Consider the following 13,690-nt stretch of genomic DNA (forward strand, 5'->3'; position numbering starts at 1 on the left):
GTGACTTTATTGATTTGTTGTTGAAAATACAGAGTTAGCATTTTTATAAATCTATTGAAGCTTTGAAAATTATTACATTTCAACATTAAATGCAGTCAGAATTTATTTCAACTATCTTGTATGAAGCAAAGTTACTTGAAACTAAAATTAATGAACAGGATTTGTATAAAAGGCTCTGGGATTTTATGTCTATGTTCTGCAATATTGTGTGGGGTGGAGTCGTAGGAAATGACGTAGGCAGAAGTTGGGGGTATCGCGATGCTACTCGAGAAGGGGAGATTTTTTCAGTGTTAGTTGTTACCTCGTAAGCTGTGTTCCTGGTTGCCATCCTTCACGTGATGCTCCGAGTGTTAAGTTCATGACTGGAAGTAAGTTTCCTTAAATATGTTCATTTTCCGATTCTGATGTTGGCCGCGGCTTTAGTTACATTCTACCGCATTGTAGCACCGCATTTTTTCATCTCGTGACTCGAAGCATGTGCCGCCGGCCGCCGCCATTATGTAGTAATTTTATTCGGCCACACGATGGCGCCAAAGACCTTTGTTTACAGTTAGAGTGGATGCTTCGGCTATGTATGACATTCTCACTGTGTTTAATTGTGTCCTTTTCTGTGTTTGGAGCAAGAGATGTAAGATTGGCGTAGTTCAAATTATATATGTCCTGTTATGTGTATATTCAGATGGATGTGTTGGTTTATTTCATTTAATCCTTTATATGTATCTTAGTGAAGCTGTTGCTGTATATATTTATATACTCATGGCAACTTGTTTGTTACTACAGACTGCTGGCAACACTGAGCATCTAGGTGGCAATAAAACAGCTGGCGGTGACAATCCAGCAAAGTGGAAGCCTGTTGTCCTCCTTCCTGTATCCTGACCGATACACCATCTTGTTAGCTGCTGAACCTAAAAGAACTAGCCCTCACCACAAGTACTCCTCAACAGGATTAGAGTTAACAAACCCACCATTTTAATTTCACTTTTTTTGGAACATGTTTAGATGGTGCTGAATAAAGCTCCATTCATGAGTGCTACTAAGAAGCAGTAATGAAAAGCATCATCATCAGCCATTGTTGTTTCATTCACAAAAAGCTGAAGCTCATTTGCACATGTGTGTGCAATCGGGAGATGTTTGCTTTCATCGTGAATGAATGTTATTTTAGGAGCTGGTTGAAAACCTATGGCTGGAACCTTGCTGCTCCCGGTGGCAAAAGCCAAGATGTGACCAGGCCTCAAAGCCTTCACAAATGCCTCTTCATCCTTGGTAAGAGTCCTTTCTCCAAGTGAGTCTCTCAGCTCTTCATCTAAAAACAAAGAAAAACCACCGTTAACCTGGGGACACTAAAATAGTTAAAGCTTGAGCTAACAACTAAATGATGGCTAATGTTTTTATTAAAAATACAGAGGTTCTGTCTTTGCTTTGCTTGTCAGTTGTAAGCTATCATACATCTTTATTCCTGTTTTGTGTGTGTGCATGTGACATAAAAAGACAGTTTTACTTTAGTGTCCTGAATTGTTTCATGGCCAGACCACATTATATGTGAATTTCTGCTTACTTTCGACACACTGGAGAAATTCCCGAAATTTGACCACCATCAGCTCCTCTCTAACTCTTCTGTTGCTCCCAAGGACAGAATAGCTTGGCCTGAGAACCCCAGCAATTAAACTGGCTGTCAGATCTTTGTCCTCCCCCGATAGGTCAAGCAGAACACGCAAATTGGGGTTCTCTCTCAGGAGTGATAAAATCTAGACAGAAAAGTTTAGATAATGGTTAAATTCCAGTTTTAAATACAAAAAGTAGCTCACTCTAAATGATTATAAAATAATGACCAATTGATACAGAAAAAATATAAATCTCACTCCATAGTAGGACAAGCCATCAGTTAGTTGATCGAAACAGCTTTGCCGTTGCAGAACTGCGAGGTATAGAGCTGCATTTTTCACGAACAGATCTTTATTGGCCATGGTGACTGTGAGTGGAAGACCTTCAACTTGATATCGCCATGAGTCGCAGCAGCTGACTGCTTCCTCCAAATCATGTTGAGTTGTTGCATTTACAACCTAAATATTTAAGAAAAACACTTTAAATGTTTGTTTTTTTACCAGTGTACACAAATACTGCAGATGGTTCATTTTAATTGGACTCGAAACGTTTTTGTTTTGGTTTATTTGGCTGTATTTCACCAATAATTTTTTTTTTTTTAACAAAAAGGAAACAAATTGAAAATATAATACATGGAATTGCCTCTGTTGGGGGAAAACTCTGCAAAAGACCCAGGAGAAATAAAGACACAATGAGACAAGATTACTTTTTATGCTTTAACGTGTACACGGGTAAGCTGTTAAGAACAACTCACACCATGAACAGAGGCTTGGCACTTTTTATAGGAGAGACAGTGAGAACAGGATAAGAAAATAATAAACAGATAAAATAAACAACTCCAAATGTGGTGCTAGTCTCGTCAGCAGAGAGCTGGGAGAAAGCTGTGAGAGATAAAACAATCTAAAACAATATGTCCCAAAACAATATGTCTTTGCTGAGAAAGTCTAAAAGGATAATTCTAAACTAATCTAACCATAGACAAAGGGCAGACAAAAGGCATCTTTGTACATTTAAAAGAAGGTAAAGAAACATAGAATCATTTTCCACTAACAGCCTCTAATAACCAAAAGTGTATTTATTATATAGTATAAAAGAAGACCAGAAGACTTGTGAATATAGGAAATATTACAATATTCTTGTTATAATATTGCAATTCACCTTTTTCAGATTCTCTCTTAACTCAGGGTCACCTATATCATCCGGTGTTAGGTGTACTTGAAGAATGTCTCCTGACACAATGTAGTCTACTACATGTGGAGAGAGAAAGGCAGGTGCTTCTCCACCTTGCACTATTATCGTGGACAACATCCTGCCAATGGTTCGATATACTCCATTTTGCAAGTGTAGGATGTTAAATTTCAGTGTGCATCCATTTGGTGTAGCTGAAAAATAACACACAAAAAAGTATATTCTGTACAGACCCCAAACTGATATCTTGAGATTGACAGACAAAAATGTATTACTTTTTTTTTTTTTTACTGTTTCAGACACACAGAACATAACAGATTTATTATCTGTAGTCATTTATTAACTTGTTAATGTTCTGTCAAACAATGTTCAGATCAGGTGGTTGTTGCGTTTGTAACATTATAAAAACGAGTGTCGTCAACAAGCCTTTAGGCCTTGAGTAAGTAAGTAAGTAAGTTAGTTAGTTAGTCTATGAAATCATATTACCTTCAAAAGCACCACTGTCCTGAAAGATGGCCTTCACCAGTAAACGGAAAAACTCCCGCCTTGGCCCCCCAAGGTCAGCAGCATCTTCCTCTGTATCATGTTCATCGCTTGCAAATGTGACATAAAGCATCTCACAGCTTTCTGCAAACTTGGGTCTCTTGAACTGACGCAAAGCAGTCGACCACACATTGGCTCGACTGATATGGAGTTGTCTTGTTCCTGGTGTAATGACTTTCTCACTATGAGCTCTAAGAAGACCTTCAATTTCTTCTTTGCTGAGCTTCTTAAAAGACCTATATAAAAAAGGGACAATGACAAACAGATCTTGGGGAAAAATGGAAATTTGCTGTACATTTGACTCAAGTGCACAGAGTTACAACAGATAATTATGTTGTGATAGTCCATATTAAATTAGTCAGAAATGTAATGTAAATGTAAACCTTTGTAATTGTGTAACTGCAAAAAAATGATGCAAGTAAAGATGCAAATAAGATATTCAATTATCAAAGGTTACTTTCAAATCTTACCTTGAAATATGAACTTCACTCTGTCTATCAGACTCTTCTAGGAGGCTACGCTGAATTGCCTCTTCAAGAGCTTCATCTTCCTCCAGAAAAATAGGGCTAAATAGATAAGAGATATTAGAAATCATAAAACATGTCAGCCTTGAAGAATTTCTCACACTACATCATTAAAAAAAACAAAAAAAAAATTAAATGTAAATCCTAAAGTTGCAGTCATTCAGCAAAAAAACCCCAAACATGCAAATTGGAAACTTGCATCAAAACAATATCCTAAACAACATCTAAAATGAAGGATTTCTTTAACCCCTAGACAACAGCTTACACAAATTCTGCCACATTATATGGAAACATCTGCTGTCCCTCTGCCTGTCCCTCATTTTCACTCTCTTGAATGCAGCTCTCTGTTTCCTGATACTTGGCCTCACTTTCACCTGGTGTTGTAGACAACGCATGATGCACTGAACAAAGGAAAGAAGGTCAGCATGACTTGCTTCATAATGTTAACAGAGCCTTTATATATCCTTATATTACTTTAAGTGAAAGTTGGGCACATATTCCTCCTTGGCTGTAATCACCTGTGATAATTCGTAAACATTAAAATGGTAAATGGCCTGTATTTGTATAGCGCTTTTACTAGTCCCCCCTAAGGACCCCAAAGCGCTTTACACACCCAATCATACACACATTCACACACTGGTGGAGGCAGCTACAGTTGTAGCCACAGCTGCCCTGGGGCAGACTGACAGAGGCGAGGCTGCCATATCGTGCCATCGGCCCTTCTGGCCAACACCAGTAGGCAGTAGGCGAAGTGTCTTGCCCAAGGACACAGCGACTGAGACTGTCCGAGCCGGGGCTCGAACCGGCAACCTTCTGATTACAAGGCAAACTCCCAACTCTTGAGCCACGATCGCCCCAATCGGACAAATTAATGATGCTCTCATCAAACAAACCCCCCAGGAATTATTACGCACTGCAGTAACAAAATCTAACTGGTCATTGAGCTTAGAACCTCACTAGGTTTTCATTCACGTCACATACCTCGTCTTCTCTGGCAGACTGGACTTTCAAAGTCACTATCAGACAGCTCTTCTGGTTCCTCCTGAGGGAAAAGAAAGCACGTTCTACATAAAATCAAATACAGTTGCACCAAATCACTGGTAACACAGAGGCACATGGCTGCACTAAAAACTGTTTACACCTGCTGAAACTGCAATATTAATTAATACAATTAATAAAATTATGTTAAGGGAACAGACTCACTTTTTAGACAAATATTTCTGCACTGCAATATAAAATGTTTACCCGTGCAGGTTTTTGTATCCCTGCCATTATATAGAGGCAGGTGGTGGAACAAATCGAGCCAACTTCTTGACCACCCCAAAGAAAACTGCTAGAAACATTTGGTTTCATTAGTCGTTTACATCCTCTAATTGTACTCAAATACTCAAAAGGGAATGTCTGGCCTGTTGACAGTGCAAATGTTCTTCTGAAGATTGCTGCTATTTCTTCTCTAAGTTGTGCTTCAGACCAGTCAGATGTAAAGGAGATCTTCCCAATAAGGCCATCTTGTGCTAGTTTTGCTCGTGAATCTCCTCTCGGTATGAGAAACGTTGATGCTGAAGACAAGGGCAAGCACACAACATCTTTTGTATAGTGTTTGCAGGTCTTGTTTTTTCTCACAAAATGTGAGCGCGTAGCATGAGCTTGAGGAACTGATGGAAGAGGAACCTGAAATGAATTCAAACACAGATACAGATAGACACCTATGCATTACAATACATCCGTAAGGTTTCTGTTATCTGTTCATTAAAAACAAACAAACAAACTGTAGACTCAGACCATCTTACTATTGTCTACCCATTACACAGAAAACTGAACCTTTTGTATCTTGTAGATTAGCATTTGGTGATTGTTGGTCAAGTTGGTGATTCAGTCCCCAGGTGCTCTAATCTACAGCTACCAATGGGTTTATCTGAGTATGACTGTGTGCGAATGTTGGACAGAAAAAGTGCTTGTATTAATCTGTGCCTGTGAATGGGTAAATGAGAGCTGTTGTATAAAGTGCTTTGAGAGTAGAAAAGGCCTGCAGTTAGGTCAGTGTGTATTTGGACCCTAACAAGTTTTATTTTGTTGCCCGTTTACTGAAACATTTTCCAATCATAAATATATCATGGACATGATGTGCAGACTCAGCTTTAATTTAGGGTATCCATATTAAAATGATGATGTCATTACCAATTAAGCAGATAAAAGGCCTGGAATTGATTTGAGACGTAGTGTTTGCATTTTGAAAATTTTACTGTGAACAGACAACATGCGGTCAAAGAGAACATAACAGAAAAAAGAAAATTAAGAAATTAATACAGCCACTACAGTGACCATCAAAACGATGAAAAATATTGACGTAAAATTTATTTTGCAACACCACAGAACACCACAGAACAAATGATAGCATATAATATGAAATGATAGATGTTTTCATATCGTCATATCGAACAGCCCTAATACAGAGGGTTCAATGCAAGGTGCAAGCCACTCATAAGCCTCAAGAATAGAAAGGCTAGAATGGACTTAACAAACAAAAAAAAAACCATCTAGTAAAAGCCAGCAAAATTATGGAAAAACATTCTTTGGACAGATAAAACCAAGATCAACCTCTACCAGAATGATGACAAGAAAAAAGTATGGAGAAGGGTGGAACGACTCATGATCCAAAGCATACCACATCATCTGTAAAACATGGCAGAGGCAGTGTGATGGTTTGGGCGTGCATGGCTGCCAGTGGCACTGGTAGTGTTTACTGAATATGTGACACAGGACTGAAGCAGCTGAATGTGTTCAGAGACATACTTGTCTGCTTAAGTCCAGCTAAAAGTAGTCACATTGATTGGGCAGTGTAGTGGCAATTCCTTTACTTTTGAATGATCAAACGTCCCACAACTTAAAGTCCACAAGCCACTGCTGCACTGAGGTAATATTTCGTACGCAGGCAAAAGAAGTCCATTGTCCAAACCTTTTAGTTGAGAGTTTTGGTTTTGGTTTATTTATCCATTTGGCAAGCAATAACAAGATCCTTCCTACTGCTTCTCCTGCTCTGGTAAAAAAAAAAAACCATAGGCCCACCCCAATGCATGCTGGTCCTATACCAGTCTCTTTATTTATAGAAACAAAATGGCCCTACAGCTCTTACTGACTAATTTAACAAAATAACAACAAACAAAACAAATCATTTAAAACAAAATATTAACCAACAAATAAACCCCAAAATATAAATAAACTAACAAACTTTAACTAATTTCAAAATAATAAAAAATAAAGAACAAATAGCTCCAACAGGCAGCATTTCATAATAAAGGTGGAAGATGACCCAAAACATACAGTCTAAGCACCCCATGACTTTAATAAAGTAAAGAAATAGAATATTCTTGAATGGCCAAGTCAGTCACTGGATTTTAACCCAATTGAGCATACATTTCAGTTGTTGAAGACTAAATTTAGGACAGAAAGGCCCACAAACAAACAGCAACTGAAAGCCAATGCAGTAAAGGCCTGGCAGAGCCTTTACAAATTAATTTTTCCCTCTCACATTTTTATGCATTCATTTAGTCCAACCCACTGAATTAAAACTTAAAGTCTGCACTTCAACTGCATTGGAGTAGTTTCATTTTTAATTCATTCTGGTAATGTACAGAAGCAACATTAGAAAATGTGTCTGTATCCAACTACTTATGAACCTGACTGTATATCAAAACCAGTCAGCTAAGATAAGATAACATACCTTTATTAGTCCCACAAGGGGAAATTTCATGATAAATAAATTAAATGATATGTGTAAGAAGGCCTACCGAGCGGTATGGTATCCCAGTGGAGACGGCAGGTCTACTTGGTCCAGGTGCATTGCTGGATTCCTAAGGAAACATTTACATCAAGAACGACTGTTACCTACCTACCAAATAAATAAATAGAGTTGTATGATGTTCGATCTCTGTCTGCTGCCTACCAAATGAAATAATTGAGGACTAGCTAAGTAATTTAGCTTTGCTAGTTTTGCTAACACTGCTATCAACCCGTCCAAAATGCTATACAATAAACTTACCAAGTGCTGCGGCGTTTGTGAGGTCGAGGGTGCATTACCGCTGAATCGTTGAATGGCCGACAAAACGGCTCTTCCAATGTTTTCAGCTAAATCGCTGGACATGCTGGCAGGGAATAGTTGAAGCAGCTCATGGCAGTCAAAAGTGACCGTGATAGGAGCGCAAACACAGAACCTGACCACGACCGGCACACTTTAGCGCGGGAGGTTTTCTTGAAGCTTTTATTTTGGTATTTCCGTTGACCCGTACAATAAATTTGCATATAAGCTAAATATTTAGTTTCACGTAACATTTAGATTTAACATTTAACATTTAGATTTAACATTTAACATTTAGATTTATATATAACATTTAGATTTAACATTTAACATTTAGATTTATATATAACATTTAGATTTAACATTTAACATTTAGATTTATATATAACATTTAGATTTAACATTTAGATTTATATATAACATTTAGATTTAACATTTAGATTTATATATAACATTTAGATTTAACATTTAGATTTATATATAACATTTAGATTTAACATTTAACATTTAGATTTATATATAACATTTAGATTTATATATAACATTTAGATTTAACATTTAACATTTAGATTTATATATAACATTTAGATTTAACATTTAACATTTAGATTTAACATTTAAAATCCTGTTTTAAATATGAAAAGTTACAAATGTTTTACTAAATGTTGTAAAAAATGACTCGAAAAAACATGTTTTTGTAAGATTTAGAGCTAAATGTGGAAAAATGTTGCTGTTAATTTCGGCATGTTTCAGTTTACAAACGGCGCCCCATAAATAAATATATTTACAAATGATAGCAACATCAATGGAATAAAAGCATGAACAGCAGCAGAAGGAGAAAGAGGCCTGTATCTACATTATTACTCTGGCAGCTCTCAGTCTCCATACAGACAGGACACGTTGCAGCGTAATTGCAGACAGGTGCGTGGGCCTGAGCTCCGCCCAGGCAGAATGACGAGTGGAAGAAAGCAGCAACACAATAAACATATGTAGCCTTGCGGAGCCGGCCGGGCAGACACCGAGACCGTGAGAGAGTGCAAAGATTTTATACGTGACAACACACACAAAAAACACACACAACAAAAATCAGAATGTGTTTGTGATTTGGATTTTTATTTAAAGGTGAAACCTTTTTTCTTTTCTTGTTTTGCCAGATTAGACATTTTGATTCATTTCATTTAGTTTTTTTGTTTTACTTTGATGCTATAATAGATGTTTTTAAAATGTAGTCATATTTAATACTATATTGCATCATGGCAAAACAACAGTCTCCTCAAGCTGCTTTATACTGTAAGGTGAAAACACTACAGTAAAAGCCAGAAAACCCCCAACAATCCAATGATCCCCTTTGAGCAAGCACTGGGCGACAGTGGGGAGGAAAAACTCCCTTTAGGAAGAAACCTCCGGCAGAACCAGGCTCAAGAAGGGGCGGCCATCTGCTGCGACCGGTTGGGGGTGGGTGGGCAATCTCAGTCCACGAGGGCCGGTGTCCCTGCAGGTTTTAGATGTGTCCTCGAACCAACACAGCTGATTTAAACGGCTAAATTAGCTCCTCAACATGTCCTGAAGTTCTCCAGAGGCCTGGTAACGAACTAATCATGTGATTCAGGTGTGTTGAGCCAAGGTGAGATCTAAAACCTGCAGGGACACCGGCCCTCGTGGACTGAGAATGCCCACCCATGATATAGGGAGACAAGATGAAGTATACTTCTAATGGCCTATTTTAGCAGTTAATTTTTAACAATCAACTGGTGGTAATCCATCATCAGAATTGAGGAAAGGTGGTGTTGATGGAGACTCTACAGGAGGATTCACTGGGGAAGCCATACCTGCACTTCTGCCAGGGTGTCTTGGACGTACCTGAATAAATGTAGTTTTCCCTGGAAGTGGACGAGGATTAATCTGAGACGGAGTCTCCTCAGAACATCTCCCCATCATGCTTCTATGGTCCAACGATGCCAGCTTTTGTCCTTTCTGTTTTTCTAATTTAAGCTGGAGTTGAGCGTCTTTCACTCTAGATTTTAGATGACCTATCTCTTTTTCTTCATTGCCAGCCTTTTGGATAATCTGGTTCACTGGTCCAATGAGCTCCTCTCTTTGTCTGAATAAAGCGTACTCGGAAGACTTTACCATGTCATTGTACTGCTTTTTAAATGATTCCAGCTCCCGTGTTTTATCTAGTAAAGCTGCATCTAGATCCTTGCATCTGATACGTAGACAGTTCAGCTGTTTTTCAAGAAACTCCTTCGTTGTTCCAACAAAGGGGGTGCCTTCCACTCCGTCTACGTATTTCTTTTTCAAGTTGTGGAACATATCCCTAAATTCCACCTTTTCTTTTCCTCTCAAGTGACCTGCATGTGGAAATGCCTTTTCAAAGGACAAAACGCACTGGCACAATTCCTCTTGGAAGTAGCGCTCTTTCTTCTCCAGCCAATTCACTTTGGATATAAATCTTTCCCGTTGCTTTTTTGTGGAGCGCAGTTTCTCTTCCAGCGCCACCTTTTCAGCCAGTGCCTGATTGTGTGCCGCTTTTACTTTGTGCCGGTCCACTGCTGTCTTTCTGTGGTTTTCCTGCTCTGTGCTTAGGGCCTTTTTGACGTCTTCAATTTTCTTTTTCAAAGAATCAACTTCGTCTTCAAGCATAGCCTTCATTTTCTTTTCCAAGGCCAGAGCTCTAATATTACTCTGGCATTTCTGCTTGATCGCCATATTCTGGGCCTTTTGGTCGTCTATCACTTTGCCCATTTGATCTGTCTCCTCTGTTAATTCTTTCATGTTTTTAACCATAAATTCATTTTCGTCTTGTAACTTTGTATTACGCGACAAAACACCGTCAATCCAACACTGCGAGGATTGACGTTCTTCCTCGCGTTCCTTAACCGCATTGACGGTCACACCTCTACTATTTTTTACTGCCGTCTGCAGCTTTTCTATTTTGGAGTCATACATGTTGATCACCTCTTCTAACTTCCTGTCTGCAGCATTTGCTTTGTTTTCCAGTTTTTTTAGTATTTTCCTGGTAAAACTGCTGCATCTTATTTTTTTCCTCTTTGTGGCGTTTCAATAATAATTCAACAACTTGGCTGTTGTGAAATTGCTGACGTGCCACCTTTTCTTTCTCTGTTTCCAGCAGTCCTTGCAGGACTTGGACTTCGTCCTCGTGTTTTTCTTTAAGCTCAGCCAGAGTTTTCTCCGTCTCTGCGCGGAACTTTACCAGAGCTTCGTGGTCATCTTTTATCGAGTCCAACCTGTCTGCGATGTTTGTCCTGTCATCCAAGACCGAACCCAGCAGCTTATTATTCTGCAAAAGTTCATTGTTTTCTTTTGTTAGATCCTCGATCCGTTTCTTATTGACTGTATGCAGGTTTTTGAAGTAGTCAAGCTCAGTTTTGAGCTTTTCAACCTCGTCGATCATTGGCTGCAGTCTTTGCTCGAACTGTCTGGCATATGTTTCTTTTTCTTTTTCACTTTTTTTAACCATTGTTTTCGAGAAATTAACATTTCTGTCTTTGTTAGCTTTCGAACTCATTTCTGCTTTTTTATGTGCTGTATCACTCCAACAAAACGATAGCTTAATGAATTCCCTTTGACAGCTGTCCTCTATTTATAGACTTGAACATCAAAGGATGAAAGGACTGTCACTATGACATCACCACGTTCTGTGACGTAACAGGGCTTTGGAGCGTGATGTCACGGGGGTGGGCGTGGAAAGGATTTTGGGGGTCTAAACAAAGCGTGTCTTTTTTTTAAAACTTTATTTAACAAACAATGAGTATACAACATACGAACAGATGAAGTATACAACAGAACATGAACACAAAAAGCCAAGGGTGAAAGAAAAAGGTAACAATTATAAGAATACACGCAAAAATTCACATACATATATTGTTGTGAGAGCCTTTTTGTTGGTGCAGTCTGATATTGATTGTATGTGCATGTGCACATCCTTAAAATAATGACAGAAATATGGTGTTTTGTTAGTAAACTTACATTTATGGATAAAAAATTTAGCTAAAAGTATTAAGAAATTTATCATAAAAAAACATTTCTCATACTTCTTGGGGAACTTAAAGAAACAGAATAAAACATTTTCCCATCGTAAAGAAAACTCCCTTAAAATATGGACAATAACAAAGCTGCTAAATTCCTTCCAGAATCTCTGTGTAAAAGAACAGTACCAAAAAAGATGTGTCACCGTTTCTGGATGATCCCCACAGAAAGTACAATTAGTATTTATGTCCCTTTTAAATTTGACCATGTAGTGACTGGCTGGATAACATGTATGTCGAATTTTAAAAGAGACTTCTTTCACCTTATTTACAATCAAATATTTATGGGGGACCATCCAGACTGTCTTCCGCTTGATATCTGGAACACTGATTGGAAAATTATATAGTGCAATAAAGTCGTTGTAAGTAAGTAGTTGTCCCTCTTTACTAACCAGCTGAGCCACCAATAGGATCCCATTTTGGAGCCAAGTTTCCAGGAAAAGTGATTTATTTTTCTATAAAATATCTCTGTTGTTCCAGATAAGGTATTTGTGAGGTGAGAAGTTGTGTTTATAAATGAGGGTCCACGCTAAGAGGACCTGCTTATGGAAGGATGAAAGCTTTACAGGGACTTTCTCAACATTGTAATTACAATTTCAAATAAAAGTAAAGCCACCAAAACGAGAGAAAATGTGGTATGGTATAAAGTTCCAGATAGAGGTAGGGTTTTAAGAAAATGTTTGGCCCAATTAATTTTGAAAGTGTTATTTAAAGTAGAAAAGTCTAAGACGTTAAGCCCACCTGATTCGTACTTATTCATCACAACAGTTTTTCTAATATAGTGCGTACGGTTTTTCCATATAAAATTAAAGAGCATACGGTCAATATCTTTACTACTTTTCTTATCCAGATGTAAGGAGAGAGCAGCATATGTTCATCGGGATATCCCTTCAGCTTTAGTAATTAACACTCTACCTTTCAAAGACAAGTCCCTTGTTCCAAGATGGCGCCGCCGCGTATGGATGCCCCGGTGCTTCAGTGCGTTACTTCTGTTTTGTTTTTGTGCATAACTTCTGTGTCTGGGCACTCCTCTGGATATTCTTACACTAGAGAAGAGCTTCTTAACTACAGGACTACAACACCTGTGGATTTACTTCCAATATTTGTCGCATCTGCGGCAGATTTACTGCAGACTCTGATCAGGAAAGTGAGACGCCGAAAGCGAGGAAAGCGAGCCGGCGCACTCGTGCGTCTGAGGAGACGCGGACTGCGAACTGCTCTTCCTGGGATCTTCCTTTCCAACGTACGCTCACTCAGGAATGAGATGGACGAGCTGGCCCTGATGAGAAGCATGAACAGAGACGTTGCCGCCTCCTGTGTCTTGTGTTTTACGGAGTCGTGGCTCTGTGAGGACATCCCGGACAGCGCGCTCAAGCTGGAGGGCTTTCATCTGCTGCGCGCGGACCGGCAGGCCTCTCTCTCTGGTAAGACCACAGGTGGACGTGTCTGCTTCTACATTAATAGTGGCTGGTGCACAGATGTAACAGTGATTGCTCAGCACTGCTCTTCCTCTCTGGAATACCTTTTTATTCACTGCAAACCGTTTTATTCTCCGCGGGAGTTTGCTTCATTCATCTTGGCCGCTGTTTACATCCCGCCAGATGCGGATGCGCAGGCAGCTCAGTGCGCACTCGCGGAGCAGATACTGCACATGGAGCGGACATTCCCGGACTCTCTCATCATTGCTCTTGGGGACTTTTACAACACCC

General features: G+C 39.0%; 1 protein-coding gene across 1 annotated transcript; it reads right to left on the reverse strand.

Annotated features, from left to right (window-relative positions):
* Window positions 1-995: 995 nt before the first annotated feature.
* On the reverse strand, window positions 996-7,998 carry LOC146640902 (uncharacterized). The gene is made up of 11 exons (XM_085398015.1): window positions 7,897-7,998; window positions 7,646-7,708; window positions 5,103-5,528; window positions 4,839-4,899; window positions 4,123-4,258; window positions 3,804-3,899; window positions 3,277-3,569; window positions 2,761-2,984; window positions 1,860-2,060; window positions 1,556-1,745; window positions 996-1,303 (listed from the first exon to the last, which is right to left on the reverse strand). The coding sequence occupies exons 1-11, from the start codon at window positions 7,996-7,998 to the stop codon at window positions 996-998; spliced, it is 2,100 nt and encodes a 699-aa protein (XP_085254141.1).
* Between the last annotated feature and the right edge of the window lie 5,692 nt (window positions 7,999-13,690).

This window comes from Rhamphochromis longiceps, linkage group LG23 (genome assembly GCF_057381845.1).
Source record: "Rhamphochromis longiceps isolate RC_006_pf linkage group LG23, R_longiceps_female_GT1.1, whole genome shotgun sequence".
Lineage (NCBI taxonomy): Eukaryota > Metazoa > Chordata > Actinopteri > Cichliformes > Cichlidae > Rhamphochromis > Rhamphochromis longiceps.